We start from the raw sequence: 23161 nt of genomic DNA on the forward strand, positions 1-23161 counted from the left end.
CACAGGCACACAATCCTCCACACACACACAGACACCATGTATGCCATGTATACGCCCGTCGAAAGAGAAGCTCGCAAATCTGCAAATGTACTGGATGTGCACCCACAGATTTTCTCTTATAGCAACGATAGCGAACAAGATCTGAATGAGACAGATCAAGACTTGCGCCAGATAACTGTCTCTCTCACACAAACACACACACACACACACGAACACACACACACACACACACACACACACACACACACACACACACACACACACACACACACACCTGCCATTAATCAAGTCCACCAAGCAACCACAATCCAAGGATATCATTGCAAACAAAATCATGAGCAGGAGATTCCCAAAGAAGCAATGATAATCCAGATGCAGCCAAACTTGCTTGTGATGTACACCCAACACAACGGAATACACAAGCACCACCAACACAGAGCAGAGAGCATGCATGTGACATTAAAAGAGATAAAGACAGAAAGAGAATATACTGTACTGTATTCTTAAAAGAAGATAGGGCACATGCACGTCAAAGGCACAGGTATGGCAGATACAACGTTAAATCCGAAAACAGAATACAAGTACATGGCATGCAGAAAAAGACCAGAAAGGACACGCAGAGTAGTCCCAGGACAGCCGTGGGGATACGGAGATGCGACTGGAGAAAAGAGGCGCAATACACTATGCCGCAGGCTAACGACGGAACTGCTGCCTCAAGATGATGCCGGAAAAGGTGCAACTGTCCGCTTCTTAACACTACTGGGTAGCTGACTCCTTGCAACAGGCCACGGCTAGGGGATTTCCATGCACGAGATAAGTCACATGATAACTGTTATACGAGACTGGGGTTGGGATTGCATAGTCCCCAGCCAGCTTGCTTCTGTGATACTTGTTTCTGTAGTAATGCTGGATGGTAATGCCTGTGTCTGTGGCAAAGAGATTCAGCCATGCTTCATGCAACCAGAAAAAGAAAAGTACAAAGTCATGTACATCTTTAGAAAACATGCAAGGACGGAGCGGAGACGGTAAAGGAGCCGATGCAAACACACCACACACACGTGCCGAGGGAGATAGGCAGAGAAAGACAGAGAGACAGTAGAAGAAAGAGAAAGAGAGAGAAGTCTGCGTATGTATGTGTATGTGTGCGTGTGTGAGTGTGTGTTGGGGGGGGGGGGGGGGCGTACATTATTGTGCACGTGCACGCATATGAGTGTACTTGCGAAGGTGTTTGTCTGTGTGAGCAGGTGCACTCATGTGCATGACTGTATATTTGTGTGGTGGGGGGGGGGGGCATGGGGATGGTGACACAGACGGACAGAGAGACAGACAAACGGACAGAGAGAGACAGACTGACAGACAGACAAGCAGACAAAAGAGACAACAGAGAATGCCCGTGTCACAGGGCGAGTTGGCTTAATTGCAGCACACCCATCACCAACACAAACACATCCAGTTACAACGCTTCGCTTCGCGGCTTCACCTCGTCCCCTTCAAGATCCTCATAGAACGAGTAGGTTGGGTTCTCAAAGCCGTGCTGCTTCACGTACATGATAGCCTCCAGATCACGCTCATCCTCTGTGGCCAGCGGACCCTTCGACGGCAACCGCGGTGCATCAGACAACGGCGACACAGTACGACGGATTATGCGCTGTCTTCGTTCTTTTGTGCAGTACATCATAAGCGTAAAGATGATACCCGCAACCAGGATGAATCCGCTGACGGTCAAAAGGATGTGCTTTGCTGGCCACTTGAACGTCTTCGACGCGCCAGGCTTCTCTTCGGCTACAGGACTTGTGGGTGGTTCTTCGGTTTTCTCCTGCATGTGGATAAGCACACGTGGACACACAGACACAATGTGATACAGTCATCTTGTGAACACCTCCATCTTGCCCTGATGATGCTCAATGGGCGAAATGATGGAAGTTGCCGTATTTTCCGTAGTATAAGCCGCACAGGAGTACAAGCCGCAATCCCATTGTTGTGCCACGAAATACAGACATCTCTACTATTTTATCACCACTAATTTGATCATCGTAGTATAAGGTGCACCCCCCCCCCTTTGTTGGGTACAATTTGAGTGTTCACAGTGCGGCTTATACTCCGGAAATACGGTATTTATTGATGGCCAGCAATCGAGGACATCTGGGAGTTGAAATTGTTGTACTCCTCCGAGGTGTGATTTTTGGCGTGCTGGGCCAAGCACAAGGAAACCACCTGTCAAAAAAATGAAGGAAACGGTTGTTGGTTGATCCTTTGGTGTAATCTTTGTAGCTAGTCGAAGCAAGTTGCTGTTGGGAGCAGAAACGCTGAAATTGACTATGTTCTGCATGTACTCATGTACTCAGGCATGCAGTCTTACTCGTATTTTAGCACTTTTTCTGGAATGGAAGCTGCTCTGCGCCCCTTGGTGAACATTTCCTGCGCTCGCGGAGCAGCTGAAAAGGACCACTGGTATGTCTGGTTCCTGGTTTGAAAGTGGAGAGTCGACTTTTGTGTCTTGAAAAAGGAGTAGAGAGTGATACGGCCGTAGCTTATTTTGAGTGCTCCTCGTACATTTTTGATCCTGATCGAAATTCTCAGACCAAAGTCAGCGCGATGATGGCCGATCAGTTTTCTTGTGGATTTTTTAGTTGTTTCGTCTCGTATCTATGTCAGTATCGTGATGGTGAAGTGGAGAGGGTGATTTTCTTCCTCTGGGCTTCGTCGGCCGACTTTGTTTCGTCCTTGTTGAAAAGTGATGCTGAAAAAAAGGTCGATTTGCAAAATTATGTTGATTTTGAATGTACAGTCAGTATCGCCTATAGCGTTGGTGTTTGATTCTGAGCATTTTATCACTATAAGCGATATATTACTATGACCGATACTGCATGCAATATATGCGAGTGGGGTGTCAAACGACTCAGCGCGCCGTGCACATACGCACTACACACATGTACAATGTCATGTAGCTGGCTGTAGCTCCTGACACAGAAAATCAGCATTTCCTCACGATGGAGGCATATTTGGCAACTTGTACGAGCAAAACTCACCAAACAACACTCACTGGACAAGTTCTTCACGAAGACGTAACACCCTGTTCTCCTCTAACATCGCTTGATTTTACATCAATCACTATAACCGATGCAAAAATAATGTAATAAAGGTCTTTTGAAATATGAATTTGATCACTATAGGCGATATATTACTATAGACGATTATTACTATACGCGATAACTGTGTATACTTAGTTATGGCAAATGAAAATGAATTTGAGAAATTGATCACTATATCCGGTATATTACTATAGCCGCCAACCTTATAGGCGATACGGACTGTACAGTGAAACCTGTCTAAGGCGACCCCTCAAGGGACGAGAAAAAGTTGTCGGCGTGGCCAGGTGGTCTTCTTATCCAGGTTCAGTGGGTCACGTGATCATATCCACATGTGATACCGTATTTTCCGGGGTATAAGCCGCACTTTTTTTCGCTAAAAATCGGACCAAAATCGCCCCTGCGGCTTATACACCGAATATGCTTGCGCGAAAGAATGCTTAGCATGGCATACATCAGTATGCATGCTGACGTCATGTGACATGTCATTCGACTCAGCTTCACGCCTGTGTTGCTATCCCGGCACTTTTACTAGTTTTAGTGCATCAGTGGCAGCGAGACTGAAGATAGTGCAGATGACATGGAGTGATTTAGTCAACACAGCAATACACCAACATCTCTGCAGCAACCTGTGGTGCACTAACACTTCATAATCTGATCTAACATGGTATTTAGCTCCATAACCATAATAAATTTGTAGAAAGGCCATTTGTCAATGAGTGTAAAAAATCTTGGTTTATGGGTGCGGCTTATACTCTGAACACCAACTTTTGGTCAATATTTTGCCTCAAAAAGGGGGGGGTGCGGCTTATACCCTGGTGCGGCTTATACCCCGGAAAATACGGTACATCATTTTGATCAGTGCATCACAGTGCACACACCTTTGCTACTCTAGCACGGCCTGTGTGCCTGGGCAAGGCTGGGGTCCTCAGACCTGTCAAATGTCGTGCATGCACCATGTACATCTACACTTCCTGCACTGATGTGTAGATCTACAATGCCTGGTGCACCATGCAATGCGTACATTTACATGACTAGCACTGTGCAACGCGGTCGCGGGTGGGTGGTCGTCGGTCGCATTAAGCGAGTGGTCGCCTTATCCGAGGTGTTTTGAATGTGAATGCGTCCGTGACAAGGAAAAGTGGTCGCCATGGTCGAGTGATCGCCATATCCGAGTGGTCGCCATGGTCGAGTGATCGCCATATCCGAGTGGTCGCCATTACAGGTTTTACTGTACGTTATGACATGCGATTGCTGGCTATGATTATTCTTGTCGTAGAGCTGAGAGCCTGTGCGGGGATGGAAGTGTTTGCGAGTGTAAATATGATGCCGCAGTGGAGTTGGAGAGTGTTAACGAAACGTTACACCGTCCTGCTCAATGAGATCCAATCGCGAAAGTACAGCGAAACCTGTCTAAGACGACCGCTCAAGGGATCTCCAATACGTGGTCTCTGTTACCAGGTGGTCTCCGTATCTAGGGTCATTTGACTGGAAATAGCATCCCTTGGTCCTGGTTTCAGTGGGTCTTCTAGGATAGGTGGTCACCCTATCCGAGTGGTGACCTTGACAGGTTCCACTGTAAAGTACGCGCCAAGGCTCTGCGGCGCAGCCCTAGACCTACAGATATCGGGAAACATCAATGGCATGCCTTACTTAATTTACCACTGTAAGTGCGAGGCACCAAAACGTTCAGGTGCCAATTTTGGATTATCATCGTTATCTGTTATCACAGGAGGGTACTAGAGGGTCGTTGCGTTCCTGCGGATGCGGAGAACACGGCTTCCAGCCGTGTCTCACGGGAACGGTGAAATTTACTATATTTTATCACAAGGAACATACCTACGGATAGAGGGGAAACAAAACGCAAGGAAAGCAAAAGTAAAACAATGGGTGTAGGCACTGCATGGCCTGTGGTGGATGTATGGTCTAGACAGTTACCTTAGCTAAATGAGATTCTGGAGTAGCCTTGAGGCCCTGCAGCCACTCATGATAGCGCTTCCCGTCAAATACTCCGGGCTTAACCGAAGACACAGTGGCACTGTCGACTGCCCACACTCTATCGTAGACTTCCTTGGCGAATTCTCTGGCAGTCTCCGTTGGTGGAGAAGTAGTGGGGCTTGAAGGTGTTGTGGGGCTTGAAGGTGTAGTGGCCTCGTCTGTCACGCCAGTTGTTGCAGTCAGCATCCTGGATATAGTGAAGCGAATGAGAGACACATCCACAAGCAAACATGTACGCATGCATGTGCACATACACACAAGTATGCACACACGCACACACACGCACACACACACACACGTGCACACACGCCCACACACGCACGCACACACACACACACACACACACACACACACACACACACACACAGAAATTGACCAGAGGTCCCACATGCTCATCTTTTCACTAAGCTGACTTCAGGCCATTAACCATGTTTCAGCACACAATCTCATACCAAAATGCTGATTACACCTAACATGTTTTCCTGTCCCTTACGGAGAGAAATCGATCGGGTTATGTCTAGATTTTTTATAACTATACGATTCGAAAGTGCGTAGGCCGCGTTCTGCCTGAAGAAGTGCATCTAGGTGCGGAAAGAAATCTCTTTTGGTATAAGGAGAATCGACTATGGTGCGTAATATCGGCGCAGCTGTAGCTCTGGAGATGCTGGTGACGTCCTCGGCTTCTGAGGAGTCCCCGATCGACCATAACAAGATCAACTCAGGATCGGATATCGATGAGCTGCAATAGAGCGAGGGGAAAATCATGGATTTTCACCAACCTGCCGCCGAGGAAGACCATAGCGCATCAAGCAAATCCATTGTAGAGTCTCATGTCAGTATGACAGCAGTCTGTGTTGTGCTCATCGGTGCACGTTCTGACTGACCGGCATCTTGCTTAAATTTGTCAGTGTTGGACACAAAGAACGGATACTGTAGAACGGGTAATTTTAGCGACTATTAATTTTAGCGTTTTCCCATTGTCAACCGGTTAGCGACGTTTTATTTTAGCGATTTGCAGCGATTTTACTCACGGATCACCAGTGCACTACTGTCTCAACGGATTAGCGACTTGAAACTTTAGCAAAAAGGAGTCGATCGCTAAATTCGCTAGGGTTTTTACGTCGCTAAAATTACCCGTTCTACAGTAACTTGGAAACCTTTGGTCCTTTTCTTTTCACAAAATAGAATTTCAAATCGCTATTTTATCACGATCTTTTCGGCTTTTTTTTAATTTCGTTAATTTTGCTAGAGAATTCAGGCACCTAAATTTAGATCACACCTAAAAGGCACTAGAGTATGCACTGTATGTCAAGGTTAGGCTGGTCACCTGATTCTACAATACAACTGAAACCTGGCAGGTCCCTGGCACCGAAATTTAATCACACGTAAAACTACATGTTATACAGAACACTCACCGGTCGCAGTCCGCTGGGCTCAATGACGAGAAGATGGACTCCCACTGCGCCTGGATGCGCTGCACTGCGCGCTGGGCCACTGCGAAGCGTTCACACGGCCTGACCAGCGCCGGGATGTACGCACTGCGTGTGCAGATGTCACTGGCGCGGCCTGTCACGTGGAACGTGTGGCGGATGTGCTTGGCGGCCTGCGAAAGGGAAAGGCAACAGAGACAGGCCAGGGCACGTATGTTGGTGTGCATGCGTTAGAGAACGAGTTAGACAGGGAGGGGGGAGGGAGCGAGCGAGCGAGGGAGGGAGAGAGAAATTGAGAGAGGGAACATAAGTTTGGAACTACTGAACACTAATTAAGCAAGGGAACGCACAGGAATCAATGTTGATGACGAAGGTAACATAGACCTTGACATGCGCTTCTAAACTTTTTTCTTTGATCTCCCCCTCACGAGGTTCCGATCAAACGTTTCGGTTTTTCTCGGTGCAATTATGATTTGCGTGGCGCGCGGCCCAATCATCATGGTCACTTTAAATTGCGCGTCATGTTGCGCGTTACCTGAGCGCAACCTTATCGTGCAGCACATCTTGCAAGCCTTTGTTCAACTTGGAGATCTCCAGCAGACAGTATCGTCCACCAGGACTGCACGACTAAGTTTCAGAAGGAGAACTCCTCTAAGGGCCGGGTTCCACTGCGGCTCCGCGGCTCCGCGGCTCCGCTGCTCCGCGGCACTTGGCTGCATGCAGCGGAGCAGCGCGGTTCCACTGACACTCGCGGTACCGCGGTCGTAGTCCACACTTTTTGATGACGTTTCACCTGCCTGCGCGGGCGCGCGAAATCTAAAAATCCTCGTGTTCTGGCCTGCGCAACAAATTAAATTTTGAATTTTAAAATTCTGGCGTACAAAACAATGCAAAGTACGGGAAACAGGTCGAGCCGCGACCGCGGCTCGCAGTTTTTGGTCAAGAATCATAGCGAAAGCTCGCGGTGAGCCGCGTCCTCGCTGCTCCAGCTCGAGCCGCGGTCACTATGGTAATGATGATGTTTCGAGCCGCGAAAGACGAGCAGCGGAGCCACAGTGGAACCCGGCCCTTAGGTCAAAAATACATCTTGGAAGGTAAGCATGTAGGACCTCATTGAGATTGCCGTCATGAACAACTTCACCCTCATGGACGAATATAAGAAGGCCCACCCTGGAGAACTGGAAAGACCAGAGTTGCTTTCCCAATGTGAGCCCAAAGTAAAGCTTGTCTAGCAGCTGGGTGATATTGAAGGCAACTCCGCACCACCTGTCAATGCAACTGCACCGAAGCCAGCACCCAAGTAAAAAACACCACAGGTCCTTCCGTCCACGGCTGTTGAAAGTGATACGAGCGACGTAACTTGTCACCTCCGCATGGGCTAATGAGAAGGAGTAGAAAACCCCCGGATGCTACTGTGCGCACAGTCAGGGAAAGTCTGCTCCTTCATTGTTCTTCTCTATCCAGCAACAAGCCAACAAGCCGTGCTTCAGTGACTATCACAGGTAAGCACCATGCTAGCAGCATGGCAGGTATTTACACAAGCATTGGTCTCCACGGTTTCCGTGTTGGTCTTCACCAAACCGGAGGATGTGTGTTTGCCGCTGCAACGTAGAGGTGTTCAGCAGGTTGAGAGCCGCAAGAAGAGCAAAACATAATATTTTACTGACTTCCCAATTGCTATGGACAAGCTGACCCTCGTCTTTGATGAGGGTGAAGGAGGTGTGTACCGATTGAAACAAACAAATGCGTCAGATCATCTAGCCCTGTTGAATGTCTCAAATCACGATAAAATTATGGATGCCGAACCTGACTCTCGCCCAAGTGATGCCAGCGACAAACGTTACCGGCGTTGCAATTCACCATCCTTTTTTCTTCTCATCACTTTAACGGTTGTTAGAGGCGACAGCTGAGACTTTTCACTTTGGTCGCTGCTTGGATGACGACCACACCACAACGTCGTGGTAGAGCATCCCTGGCCATAAGCGAGGGTCTCTGGTTCGAGAGCTGGAAGTGACAGTCAATTTTCTCTTCAGACTTTCTCCGTGTGCACCTTCCCCTGAAACTGATGAGTACTTCGGTCTAAGTAGTGGTTTTCTGAGAACTGAATGAGCTACGACCGTGTGAAAGGGTTTGATAATCGTGTGTCGCTCCCTACGTGGGAGTTCACCCTGCCATCCAGAGCACACGAGAATTTTCTTGTAGATTTGCCGAATGAAAGGTTCGATGGGCTTTTCGTGCTGCGCTCTGGATGGCACTCGTGAGTCAGTCAGGTGAGAATTCAAGCGTAGTGAATAGCAGTTTTAGCTATGCCGTCTGAGGAGTGTTTTTTTTTCAGACACGAAACTGTGAGCAACCGCAAGCAAGGACCTGGTTGCACTGGCCAATAATGATTTATTTTATCTCGGATACTGGGCCAATAAAAATAAAAATAATGCAAAATAGAAGAAAACACATGGGAACGAGTTAGGAAGCAACTTTCTGACTGCTTGCCATCTTGTTCACTCGTTCCCGTGTGATGAATTTTATGCACGGTTTATCTCTAGATCCATTATGTTTCCACTTTTGAAAAGGTATTTGTCAGATTGTGAATGTAAAATTTCGCCTGGCGGTGCCCCTTGAGCTTTTGAATACACTGAGCTGAAAATCTGGTTTACCCAATTTGGTGCTTAGCTGGTTTTGCATCTCAGCTCTTCATATGTTAAGTGTACGATAGATGGTGTACGATAGATGGTGTACGATAGATGGCCGTTAGAGAAAGTTCTACAGCTCTTACATGATACTGTATAGTACAGCTATTCGTAAATTATTTATTGCTAGACTCCCTGTTTCAGTTTGATTCCCCTCTCTCTCTCTCTCTCTCTCTCTCTCTCTCTCTCTCTCTCTCTCTCTCTCTCTCTTTCACACACACACACACAAACACACACATACACACACACACACACACACACACATACACACACACACCTTGACCTTTGACGCCCATCGCCGGAGGCGATGATAGCAATGCTACGGCAGAAGCCATAACAACTTGTGCTGGGATTGCACCATTCAACAGCTTGCAAGGCTGAAGAATTGACCGTCACTATTCAGCCTGGTCTACACCATACAGCTATTTTGAAGTGACTTTTTCTGGCCAGTGAATCCCTATTTTTGGTCTTTTCATTTTTTTTCCCGCACACACATCACACCACATACTCCGGCATGCACTGGCTGTTGGTAACCACCCAGGAGAATGAAAGAAAAGTCAGGAAGAGTCTGAGAAAGAGAAGAAAGACGTGTGTGACCATAATCGTCGGGAATCGAACCCGCAATCTATATTCCACACACACACACACACATGCTCACAGTCAATTCTCCCGTCGCGAGTCCCATTTGGGACGGATATGAGAATAATCATCATAATAAAAACTCAGATGGAGAGCCAACGATTAATTTATAGAAAAGAAAAAGGATCAAGGAACTATCATTTATGCTATAATGTACACTAACACCGCCAGTTAATAAACAATCAGCTTGTGCGATAACATTGCACGACACTGACCGACGGTACTGACGTTCTACAACTAACTGGCAAACAGCTGTAGCTCTTGGTTGCGCTCACCTTCCCCTCTCATGTTATTTCTATTACTTAGAACCTTCCAAGTTGGAAGGCTGTTGGAGTGCGCATCCAAGATGTGCTAGAGCTGTTAGCCAGTTAGTTGCAGAACATCAGTATCGTCGGTCAGTCTCGTGCAATGTTATCGCATGAGCTGATTGTTTAGTAACTGGTGGTGTGGACACTATAGCGTAACTTGTAGATCCTTGTCCTTTTTTCTTTTCCATACATCCTCAAACACTCTCTAAACGGTCTCTGGGCTACACCAATCACTAAAAGAAAAAGAGATAATTATTTGTCCCTGGTTCGAGTCCTGGTGTTGACAGTCAATTTTTTCTTCAGACTTTTCCCATTTGTGTCTTTCCCTTAAACCAGTGAAGATAATCATTAAATCATCATTTTCTTTTTCTATAAATAATAACTCACATGATGTTTGTAGTCCTGGGTCATCTCATAGACGTAGCACGCGTGCTTCGGCGCACACTTTCCCAGGACGCGAGTCAGCGATGCCACCTCAGCGGCTACAATGTCGACAACGTCCTTGAGACGGCTGTGACAGACTTTCTGCGTGATGCCTGCCTGCGCCACAAACGACTTGGAGTTGGAATTGCCGAGCGGAAGATGACTCATCAGGTACTTGCAGCTGCAGAGTTGGACGTACATACCGGCCCAAACAAGACACAAACACACACGATGAAGGTGGATTGCACATGATGTATTGTAAGGGCTAGTCCATACTGTAAACCCGGAATCGTGTGCGCCCGTTTTAGTTCACGAATTGCGATGGCAGACCATTCGCACCTGCAAATGTTTGCGATTGGAGTCGATTTTGATGATTGACTCGAATCTGAGGTTTGCGTTTCGCGCCCACTTACTTTCACGACTTCACCCCCATCGCGAAAATCGCGAACGTTTCAGGACCGCAAAGGTTTCTGCGTTTACAGTAAGTGTCGGCATTTATCACGGCCGTGCAACATGTACTATAGGAGGAGGGAATACAGCAATATGCACTCTCATGGGAAAATCCTGATTCAACATAGTACATGTACACGGTGTTAACACAATATGGCTTGAAAGTGTTACTTCACAGCCATGACAACGCTGACTTTCGGATCCACTTGGATCCGGGTTTTTTGTATGGAACCCAGGCGAGTAGCTTGCATGGAGCACGGGGGCACGTACACCCCCCCCCCCATAAAAATTTCAACCTAGGTTCAACTTGCACATAATGACCATGAATGACATGCACCAGCCATCCTACACATATGCGGCCGTTCACCCCCCCCCCCCCCCCCACCCCAGAAGGGGGATCAGTTACGCCCCTGGATCCATAAATGTTTGTGCAGTTTGCGTTCACAGCATAGTGACACATCCAGTGGTAGAGACTGGACTGGGCCCTCCCGGTCAGGGGCCCACCCCCGCTACAGAACCAAATCCATGCCTACATACGACATGCGACTTGCTGCCGAAGTACAATACCTGTTACTTGTAGTTTGAAAATGGACGCGACTAAAGCTCTCAACCTCTTTCAGTACCTCGAGGCCGACAATGAGCCTCTGCCTGATGAGAGTTCCGACTGTTTTGAAGGTCACTTCATGTTGTCAAGGGAAGAGGAAGAGCTGGACCGAGGGTTTGACGGCAATGGCAGCAGTGAATTTTCCGATGACGGATCAGCAGATGATCAGGTGCACGACAATGCTGATGATGATTATGAGCCTGTTCCGTTGCGTAGCCGAGTACAACCAAGAGTCGGAGGACGTGGTGTTCAGCAGAGAGGAAGAGGAATATGAGAGGCAGAATAAGCTAGGGGCAGTGACGTACCAATAGGTGGTGTTGGTGGTGGGGCAGGTCGCGGAAGAGGCCGAGGACGCAGTGCTAGACCTGGTCATGTACAATTGTCGTCTATGGATGTCGTAGATGACGGACCATAGCAGATACCTGTGTTTTAGCCTTCAAGTGAACCTTGACTGAAACTGCCTCCTAAGTTTGTCGTTGACTCAGAGGCTAGTATCTCCAAATTAAATTTTACACCTGAAATAGTTGCAGACATCCTCAATTTCACTGATGCCTATGCTGATGCTCACATCGACCAGCGGCCGTCCTACAAAAACAAAGATGGCCTATGGACAGCAACAAATGCAGGAATTTACAGGCATCTCGCCCTACTTCTCTATATGGCGTACGTTCCTCGTCCCGAACTGTCTGATTACTGCAAAACTACTTCTCTCTTCGCTGGTGGCTATGCCAGGCTTATGATATCGTCTCACAAGCAATCGAAGGCTCTGATGTCCTTTCTGTAGCTCGTGGATCATAGCACTAAGAACCCGGAGGACCCTCTCCGAAAGATCAAGCATCATCACACAAAGTGCCGTACGTTGTTCAAGCCGTCACCAAAACATCGTGGTGGACGAAAGATGATTCGGTGCAAGGGCCGAGCACCTGTTATCCGGTATACACCAGCAAAGCCGTCTAAATGGGGGGAGGGGGTGTTCAAAGCATTTGCCCTCTGCAACAGAGCTAGCGCCATTCTGTGCTATTTCGAAATTTATACTGGCCAGGGCAATGCAACAGGTGGACTGGCACATGTGGTGATACTATTGGTTGAAGGTCCAGGCAACCAGCACCATGCCGTGTAGTGTGATCATTTTCTCACGTCTGAGAAGATGCCGACGTCCCTGAAGGACCTGAACAAGAGCATTGTTGGAATACGACATAATCGAATCGGCTTTCCTGCAGAAATGAAAGGTGAAAGAGTTCAAAAGGCGGGCAGATCCTCGGGACGATCCACTATATTTGCAAGGAAGATGTATTGTACGTGCAGTGGAAAGACATAGACGCGTGTATCAGTTCTCTCCTCCATCCATAGGGGAAGCAACACAGCCATGGTTTCAAGGAAAACCAAGGGTGCAAAGACAGGGTCACGTTCTACAAGTTGACATTCCTCAGCCTCGGTGCATCATGGACAATTACCGCAGTACGGCCGGTGTCAACACATTCGACTAATTGAAACTCATCGCATGCTACGGCGAACCAGAGAGTCATGGAAAAGTATCTTTTACGATTTGATTGCTGTTGCTGCAGTAAATTCCTTTCGATCCGTTGAATTCTGGCGTACTGGCCACCCCAGTCAACTATCACACACAGCATACAGTCGGCATTCCGATTTTCAGTCCAGCCGTGTTCGGCAACTGGCTGAAATTCCAGTGGATGAGCCCCCACCCAAGCGCCTCTATGGTCAGGCTGGTGTCCAAGTTCCACTGCCTCCAGCACCGGCTGCACCAGCACGAACAGCACCCCCCCCCCCCCCCCCCCCAACACGACGCTAACCGAAGTAACTGCAAGCTGTGCTTTGAAGTGGACAAGGCTCAGCTCAGGGTTAGGACATACTGCAAGGCCTGAGCACTTTCCCTTCATGTAGGGCCAGGGGATTTTTTGACAAGTATAGTGGAGTAGGATTGGATAGTGGAATCTTTGCTTTTTGAGAAAAAAGTATAGTGCTGGCAGCTGAAAGCCAACCCCCAGAGTGGTACCCTCACCTTGGAAAGACCCAGCACGGGATTGTAACACTACGAAAAGAGACTGCTAGAATGGGTGTTGCACTAGATAATGAGTTTGCCTAACATGATGCCGGCACCAGACTGCGCTTTGTAAGTGCACTATAACATGGCATTGTAGCTTTCTAACGCGGATTGTGCTTACCGCCTAAGGGTTAATATTATGAGCTTTCGGTTCGGATTGGCATAGTCTCAGAAAGTCTACGTTTCGTATGGTTGCAATAAATTGCGAAGTGAGGAAAAATTGGGACGGCCCCTACATTCCTAGGAAAGCCATTTCAAGACCACAGAGAAGCACTCTCGCATTCCAGTCACTAAGCATCATCGTAAGTTGATTGCTTAATGTCCTGATACATACTCAACTCATTGCTTTGATGACCGCATTCACGCCAGGGTGATCGGGGTAATCCTGAGAGACAGACCCCTGTCAGACTCAGCGCAAATGTCCTCACAAGAAGAACACACATGCGACGTTGCTCACAATAACTCATGCAATCCTTTCTCACTTCACTTTTAATTATGCAAGGTGACAGATCCCCTTTACTGTGGCAAGGGTGGGGGGGGGGTATAGCCTAGGTATCGGATTCTCTCCTGATACCAATAAGCTTACAAATCAGAGTGCTTGTCCAAAGAGCAGGCTCTGGCAATTGACCGATTGTGCGAGCGTTCACTGAGCAATGCCTCCTGTCCTAGAAGATACGCCTCGTCGTGGCATCCTTCTCGAATGTGCTGTCGTCGTTCATGAAGTTTCTCTTGGATGCTGGCCAAGAACGGCTGCGCTAGCCCATAGCACTCTGCAGTGCCAGTGGAAGCAAAAGAGAAAGAAAGGCAAACGGGCACACAGGCAGAGAGACAGAGGAGGCAGAGAGACAGAGGAGGGAGAGAGACAGGGGAGAGAGAGAGAGAGAGAGAGAGAGAGAGAGAGAGAGAGAGAGAGAGAGAGAGAGATGTGAGATTGAAATAGAGAGAGAGAAGAAAACATTGATCAGTGCAATTTATGTACAATCGACTCCTGTTAAAACGAATACCATCGTGCAGGAGAATTAGTTCTTTATGCAGGAGTGAGAGAAAGTACGCAGCATGTAGAACACACCAGCATGATACATGTAGAGTATGTCGAAATGCTCAACATGATTTAATTTTAATATTATTTCAGACCTCGCTTATCCGGTCCTCTCTTATCCGGATCCCTCGCCATCCGCAAGAAAATCGTTGGTCACCGATTTACAACACATGCATACATACAGTATGAAGAGTATATAAGCCCCCAGGTTATAATTATGCTCTTGACAGTACGGGTATTCGATTATCATTCCCTGGCCTGTCTGGATATTTTCATGGATGTGGTCTGACTGTACCACCAAAGCAGGCTTCCCACACCGCAAACATCCACACTGTCCACATACTGAAGTACCTGTCAACAGAATCTGTCATGTGTAAAGGACCAGGTGAATGAAAGCACTAAAAAATTATGCAAGGCTAGTTGTGGAAGTACCTGTCAAGAAGAAAGCCTGTCACATGTGAAGGTGTAGGAAAACACTAAAAAGAACAATCATAGTAGAAGTTGTATGCAAGTGTTGGGACCTGCTGAAAAGTCTGTCATACAGAGTTGCACATCTTATCAGAGAACGTCGTTTCCGCACACATTTGTATATGCGCTTATGGGAGGAAAATTGACCGTGCAAAGCAGATGAACATCTTGCTCTCGCTTTTATTGTGTAATTCACACTTGTAAATTACACTGCTGTTGTTCTTAGTGTTATTTCTCTAACTAAAAACTTAGATTTCTATAATACATGTAGTTCAATTTTGTTTCAGTGTCCTTTAGTGCAACGACGATTCCTGATGACTGTTGTACGAAAACTTGTTTGAATTCTTTTTTTATTCTCTACACTATTTCATCATATTCTCATCGTGTTAGGGGCCATCCGTAAATATAGATATTTATTGCGAAACGAAAACTAGTCGTTTAGGGGTTGAGCACCTGTTCGTTTCTCGAAAAATATTGATGCACAGTTTGTATGTGTGGGCACGTCCAGAAAATAAAAGAAAAAATATCGATACTATGCATCGTTTGTATGTGTTCGTTTTTGAGGGAGGGGGGGAGGGGGGTTGAAGAGAAACGACTAGTTTTCATTTCTAAATAAATATCGGTATTTACGGATGGCCCCTTATTGCACAGTGTCTCCACTGTTTTACATTGCATGAATAAAGTGTACACAAATGGTGATTCAGCTTGTCGTATTGATTGCGGTTATCAAATTATTGTCTCCTCGCCATGGTTTCTTTTTTTTAGTAATTAGAAATAGCAATACAGTATGGCAGTGGAGGTTCAGTGCCTAAACATAGCCATGCCTGAGCTAGCACTTAGCAGTTCCAGTAGAGAGCTGCTGGGATGGTTACTTCAGCCTTTCTATTCACAGTCCCCACACCAAGCCATACAGTATTACAGGCAGCCTAGCCATGCAAAAGTAGTGATAACATAAAAATTCATAAGTGCTATCTCTACGTGTTCAAGTGTCTACTAGCTACACGATTACAAGCAGCTAGCGACCACCTGCGTGCGATCTACTTCAGTACTTGTACTACAACACGACACCGATCCCACCTAGCTCCTCGCATCACAGCCCACCACCTAACAACCCATCGAATCACGTCAAGATCATTGCCGACCGCCACGCGGAACGGAGAGCGGAGCGCGCACCATTACTGAGTGCCCGCACAAAGAAGGATAAAAATTAATGTTACTTTTTGCACTTGAAAGTAGTTCATGATGACCGCGTTCGCTTCTTGAGCGAACAATGAACAGACTTCTCCTCGCTTCACTTCTTTGTGCACAAGAACCTAATCGCCGATGCTGGCTAAGTTAGTTTATTCCAAAAATTAATGTAGTCGAATTTATTGCTCTTTTTTCCTGTAGATTAGTACGCAGAGATCTACATCGTACATCGACAGTAAACACCACACACAAACACACACATACACACAAGAGAAGAGGAGCGCTGGTGTTCGTCACCGACACGCACAAGCATTGTTTCACATCCGCCAGCCAACAGACGCGCCACAGCAGCGAAACTGCTTTTTTCCCTAGGATCGCTTACGCAAGCAAATAAATAATCACAGATGGAAGGAGAAAGCAAGTCTACAAATGATTGCTTCCAGCTCTGACTCGCTTGCCTAACACACGCTAGCTTAGTACGGTCTAGAACTGAAAGCTGATCAGTCCCGATCAGCAACGCAACGCGGAAGCACACGACAGAGCAAACGGCACGAACATCTAGAACATTTTAGCACAGCATACAACAATGCAAAATCAACTCACCCGAAGATATGAACTCTGCCGGAGGGCGACGAGTAGAGTGAATAGCCTCGGCTGCCACCTAGTAGCATGAACGCAGGAACGCAGGTGCCGACAGCACAGCCAAACAACAAAGGCAAGATGCAAATCAGGCCAGCGACAGTCAGGACCAAGCAACATGACTCATGAGGGAGCTAGCTGTGTCGTGATTTGAGCTAGGCTTTACAAGCAGCAGAACAGCAATACGAGTGACAACAAACACGGCAAGTTCTTCTTTGTGCTCGCTACTTCACGTACGACATTGGTACTCACCAGGCCACACGCCAGAAGGAGAGCGATCCTCGCGAGCATGTCTACTTCTTGGCGTTTCCAAACACTGATATTCCTCCTGTTCTTCCACACTGCTCAACAAAACTGAACATAAGCCACGAGCGCAACAGAACTCTGACTCTGAACAGAAGTCAACAGAACTATACTGTACTGAGTCTGTATAGTGTATACCATACTATCGTATACATAATATTATGTACGTGTAGTGTAGTTCACCGCGATAGACTCCCCCGCGGCCGCCGCCGATTCGTGTAGACTGGTCATCATGATCATGTACGGCTAGTAGTAGATCCACGTACAGTGTAGATCATGGTACTGGTACTTGGTGGATCTACAGTCACATTCGCGTATAACGACACTCGGCGGGGCATCAAAAAAGTGTCCTTATTCGCGAAGTGTCGTTATACCCGAAGTCTCATTTATTTAATATGTATTTTTTATTTTTTTTGGAAGGGGCTTTGGCGCATAGTGGTGGCCTGCGGAAGCGAAGGCTTGTGTGTTTCTGAACATTCAAGTGATGCTAACGCGGATCCCGGGGCACTCCGGCTTCATTTTCGACGCCGAGTTTTCGATGCCAAGACGAAGGTACATGTAGGTGAAAGAGAAGACCCCTCGAACAAGAACGAGTCTCCAGAAGCGAGCGAGTCGAGCAGGAAGACGACTTTTGAATTTCGTCGAGCGAGCGCTGATGACGTAATGAGGGATTAGCTTGCCAGTGGAAATGCATCTGCGCACATACATTTCACACACTTTTTGGCCAATTTTCAATCGAAGAGGAGGTTGTTTGCTATGTTCTCCCAACGCCGTGAGCGACCACGTCTTCTATACCCTTCCAGGTACCCTAAAGGTCCTCCAGAGGAGAATTTATCTCCACCAAAGCGTTGTTGATCCGCAAAATTCGTCTCGAGACATATTCATCCAGTGCAGTGCTGATAAATGTAGAATGTTGAATCTGTGATAATTGTCGACGATGGAGAGAGAGGCTGATAGCCGCTGTCGCAGGGAGAGTGAAGCTGCTGGAAGTAAGAACGGGGAGCCCGTTTGTATCACCTGAACAACCAGACTTCAAAGCAGCTTGACCAAATCGGAGGGTGCCTCGTTGCTTATCGTGAATATTACACCGACATGAATTACTACAAGTATACTGGTGAGTTTTTATCTTGTTTTGTTCGTATGCTAGTACCCTGGCCTGGAGTTCTCGTTAGCAAATTCCTATTCCCTGGCGTTTTCTAAACAGTCCGTGTAGGACTGAATACGTGATCAAGTAATCCGATTTGGGTAGATGTGGAATTTGGACATGTATTTTATAAAATAAATATATTTTCCAAATAGAGCGTTTGTAGAGAAATGGTTGCCCAAATACAACAAAATTGATTCTGCAGTTCTACAACTTGTACTGAAATCCAGTCAAAGTAAAAATGATTCTTCATGACAGTTGGGGTCAATGAAATCTGATCCAGGCATAACGAATGGTGACGCCTGCCACCCCGGGAACGAATGCCCATTTGGTGGGGGATACCGAAGTACTCGAAAGTAGCGCGTGTTTCAATGTGGCATGGACGTTTTATATGATCTCTGGTCAATGCAACATACGACAGCCATCATGAATTGCAGGCCTCGAACGCAACTCCAACCAGAATTGGCAGTTCCCTAAGTTAGATGATTTCTAATTCCATGGGCCCAGCTGTAGTTATAGAGGTTTTTTTGCACATTATTCTCATAGTCGATAGGTTTATACTGATGGCCACAAACACTGAACGGCAGTTCAAAATTCACTGATGTGTTCATGAGCTGAGAAATTTCTCTCCACTATTTCTGTTGTGCACACAGGTCCGTCCAATATGCATTGACCGTATTGGGTATGGTACCTGCTCTGAGAAGGGAATCGCTGGAGCCACAGTCCAACTATACAGGCTTTCAAGAAACAGAGAGGAGCCATCTGTGTAAGCTGATACCTGCTGTGTACCGACAGAATTCTCACGAGATACCTTACGGACTACGCCTGGTGTATACTTCATAGTACTCCTTCGACTACTGTCTAGAATCAAGTCGACTGAAACAAGTTCAAACAACTCTGGCTTCGAACGAGCCGTCGATTAGACAAACAAAACATTCTCTCATATACTAGAGCACTCTGACAACTCACGACCTATTCCTAACGATTGCCACCGCTTATGTAGAGTACTGATTGGAATGTGCTCACTATCTCAACAATTCAGTGCTATAATTATTTGAACAATGTGTTCTTTCCATAAATGTTGTATCCACATATAATCCACAGTGCTGCAAAGTTTCAGAGTTATCAGGGTATCAAACAAAATTATTTCAAATACAGTGAAATTGTTCGTGGACATTATAGCATAACTTGTAGTTCCCTGGTGCTTTTCTTTGCTATAAATTAACCCTTTGCTCTCTAGCCGCCGGCGAGTCCAACAGTGAAATTGTTAGTTCATATTTATGTGGATATGTGGGAGGGGGGTTGAACATATTTCTATATAAGGGACCTGCAACTGTAATACCACAGTACAGTAGATGGCAAATATGTAGAAAACAGAAATTCATGTTCCCATCATTGTACATGGACGGGCGCAGCAGGCCGAAGCTATCAGCCAGAACAGGATTTACAATCACCTAGAGATACTTGAGCTATTCCAGTATTCTCCGTGAGCTGTCCCATTCCACAATGTGTCATGCCACCATTATTTCTGGTAGTATTCATGTGCATAATTCCAAGACCATCTCGGATTCTTCAGCAACTTGTGCCACGGCAAAAGACAACGCTTGACTCGTCTGGGGCTGTCAAACTTCGCATCACAAATGAACTTCAATTTCTCATCTGGTTCAAGTATATGTACTGCCATGACTTGACCATGCTTCATCCACAGCTGGGCGAAGATTGTGGTGTTGAATTCCATAGCGCACCTTCTTGCTGCCATGCAGGAGTATGTTGAGAGAAGTGAACATATTTTTACTAAAAAAACAACAGCCACTGAGGAGGATAGCATTAGCAATAGCCTTGGGTGAATTTCCTGCAGGTACACGTTGTTGGTAGGTCTACTGCCGTACTGGTCGGTCTCCATATCGTCAAGTTCAGAAATCACCTGTACTACACATCTTGTAGAAGGAATCCTGATCGAATAATTTTCTGGTCATAAAATTCACTAAACTGAGGGCGAGACAAATAGTCAGTACTCCCCGATTCCGTCAAGCTGCTTTTATCAAGTGATGCTAACAAGCTCCCCGTTGTTACTTCCAGCAGCTTCACTTTCCCTGCGACAGCGGCTATCAACCTCTCTCTCCATCGTCGACAATTATCAAAGATTCAACATTCTACATTTATCAGCACTGCACTGGGTGAATATGTCTCGAGACGAATTTTGCGGATCAACAACGCTTTGGTGGAGATAAATTCTCCTCTGGAGGACCTTCAGGGTACCTGGAAGGGTATAGAAGACGGGATCGCTCACGGCGTTGGGAGAACATAGCAAACAACCTCCTCTTCGATTGAAAATTGGCCAAAAAGTGTGTGAAATGTACATGTATGTGCGCAGATGCATTTCCACTGGCAAGCTAATCCCTCATTACGTCATCAGCGCTCGCTCGACGAAATTCAAAAGTCGTCTTCCTGCTCGACTCGCTCGCTTCTGGAGACTCGTTCTTGTTCGAGGGGTCTTCTCTTTCACCTACCTTCGTCTTGGCATCGAAAACTCGGCGTCGAAAATGAAGCCGGAGTGCCCCTTTAAGGGGCTTTGCTCTGGCGGCCTGGGCATGGAAATGCTGTCGTTATTCGCGAATTGTCGTTATATCCGCAGTCGTTATTACTATATTAGCCAAGTATTAGTTGACTGTATCCGCGAAGTAGTTAGTTGACTGTATAGTATTACAGTAAGATCGGGCGCCGAAGAACACCTCGCCGAAGAACGAACTGCTACACGTACAGTCATTCCCATTTACGACACCCACTACTGGCACTAGTTTTTAGAAGCACTACATTGCACTACATGTACAATCATTCATGTACATGTACAGTCAACTTCGCTAATAACGACTTCGCTAATAACGACTTCGGATATAACGACAATTCGCGAATAACGACAGAATTTCCATGCCCAGAGCAAAGTCCCATCCAACTGTATACATGTAATACATAACGACACTTCGCGAATAAGGACACTTTTCGGATGCCCCGCCGAGTGTCGTTATAAGCGAAGTTGACTGTACATGTACATGACAAACGTCATGATGTCACTCGACTCGCCGCGCGCGTGTGAATAAGAACGGTCTGGCTAGAATCAAAAATTTAAGAACTTTCCTAGGCTGCGCTCGAGCCCCTGCGTTCTTCGGCGCCCGATCTTACTGTAGTTACTACACTCTCTACCAGCTCTACAGTACAGACTCAGTACTACCTCTGTAGTGTAGTACTAGACCTACGCTGTATGATTATGGACTCAGACTCAGGACTTGTCGACAGGATCTAGGACTGCGACTGCGTGGTGCGAAGCAAACGAAGTCTAAAAGTGTCATGACTCACTACACTTCACCCTTTACTTGGCTATACATGTAAGTATAACTTGTTTAGTACTAGAAGATTAGTAAGGGGCCGTTTACATGAGGAAAATAAGCCCGGGCTTATTCGCCTCGGGCTTATTTTTCAACCGTTTACATGACGGTTGTACGGGACTGAGCTCAGGTGAGTGACTGCGAGTTCTGCGCGCATTTTATTTTTCAAATCGCACATGAACGCAGAGTTCAGGTTTTTACAGTGCCGTTTCCATGGTTGTAGCCAATGAGCGACGTTCCCGCGGTGGCCCTGATGAGCCGATAAAGGCCCGCACGCTGTCAGCCTAGCTCTACAGTGCAGGGGTCTGCGTCAGTTTTCCGTTGCCATCTCAGTTCATCTCAGGACCTTGCCGTCCTTGGCGAGGTATATTATGGCACCGCAGGCCGCGCACCTGAGGGCCTTTCTGGAAGCCTTACTCGATCGGATAGAGCGAAACTGAGCACCCTGGGATGAGAGCAGTTTTTAGTACCCCCGGGTCCAAAATCTCACCACCAGGCCGGGCTGATCAAAACGTCTGCCGGGTCTGCAGCCTACAAACGTGGATCTGCCGACACTGTGCTGTCGACGACATGTCCGGCAAGGGGTCCTTGCCTTGCGTGAAAGCAAGGATCGCTTTTTTTTTTTAGAAAGGAAGCTTCTTGTCCAAAATTTAAAAATTTTGAAAATAATTCCTTCTGAAAATATCATCGCGTTCTTGACCTCGAAGCTGACTGCTGAATGCGATTAGGAAAGAAGATTCCTGAAGATGCACCAGACTGATTCTTGCAAGCCGTCTGTCGTCTGGATATGCACTGTTGTTCGTCATGGTCAGCAATCTTCTACGTTTGTCCTTTCGTTTTCCTGACCACGATGATGACATGCAGCTCTCATGCTCAGGTTAGTGCTACTTGTATGTCTGGGCACACAACACACCTGAGATGCACCCACTGACGTTATCGTACTGAAGAATGCAGCAAGGGTTCCTCGGATTCTCTTGATTTCGGAACAAATTTCCTTCGCTTTCACCCTCTCCGTCTCTTCCCCATGCCCTCCATGCATGCACAATCGAGTCTGCATTTCAAATGTTGTTTTTACTTTGGCAGTGCGTTCGATAACGTTAGGATAGTCTAAGTTAGGTGTTCTTCTCTTCAGGCTTATTGGGCCTGTAAAAATTCTAAAAAATAGCTTCCAAATGCTAAACGCAGGTCCCTATGAATACGGTTCTGCTGGGCAATGATGTTTGCACCAATCTACACTCTATGCAGCTGTCACAGCAGCGACAACTGATCCTCTCTCTCTCTCTGATCACTATTTGATAAAGCCAATC

At 46.8% G+C, this 23161-nt stretch overlaps 1 protein-coding gene across 1 annotated transcript; it reads right to left on the bottom strand.

The window, feature by feature from the left end:
- Nucleotides 1–302: 302 nt before the first annotated feature.
- On the bottom strand, nucleotides 303–17429 carry LOC135813737 (uncharacterized). Its single transcript, XM_065326747.1, has 7 exons — nucleotides 17277–17429; nucleotides 16989–17046; nucleotides 14277–14460; nucleotides 10539–10755; nucleotides 6503–6690; nucleotides 5028–5274; nucleotides 303–1816 (listed from the first exon to the last, which is right to left on the bottom strand). Exons 1-7 carry the CDS (start codon nucleotides 17313–17315, stop codon nucleotides 1454–1456), a joined length of 1296 nt encoding a protein of 431 aa, XP_065182819.1. The 5' UTR covers nucleotides 17316–17429; the 3' UTR covers nucleotides 303–1453.
- Nucleotides 17430–23161: the final 5732 nt, after the last annotated feature.

The sequence above is a fragment of the Sycon ciliatum genome, chromosome 4 (genome assembly GCF_964019385.1).
Source record: "Sycon ciliatum chromosome 4, ocSycCili1.1, whole genome shotgun sequence".
Taxonomy (NCBI): domain Eukaryota; kingdom Metazoa; phylum Porifera; class Calcarea; order Leucosolenida; family Sycettidae; genus Sycon; species Sycon ciliatum.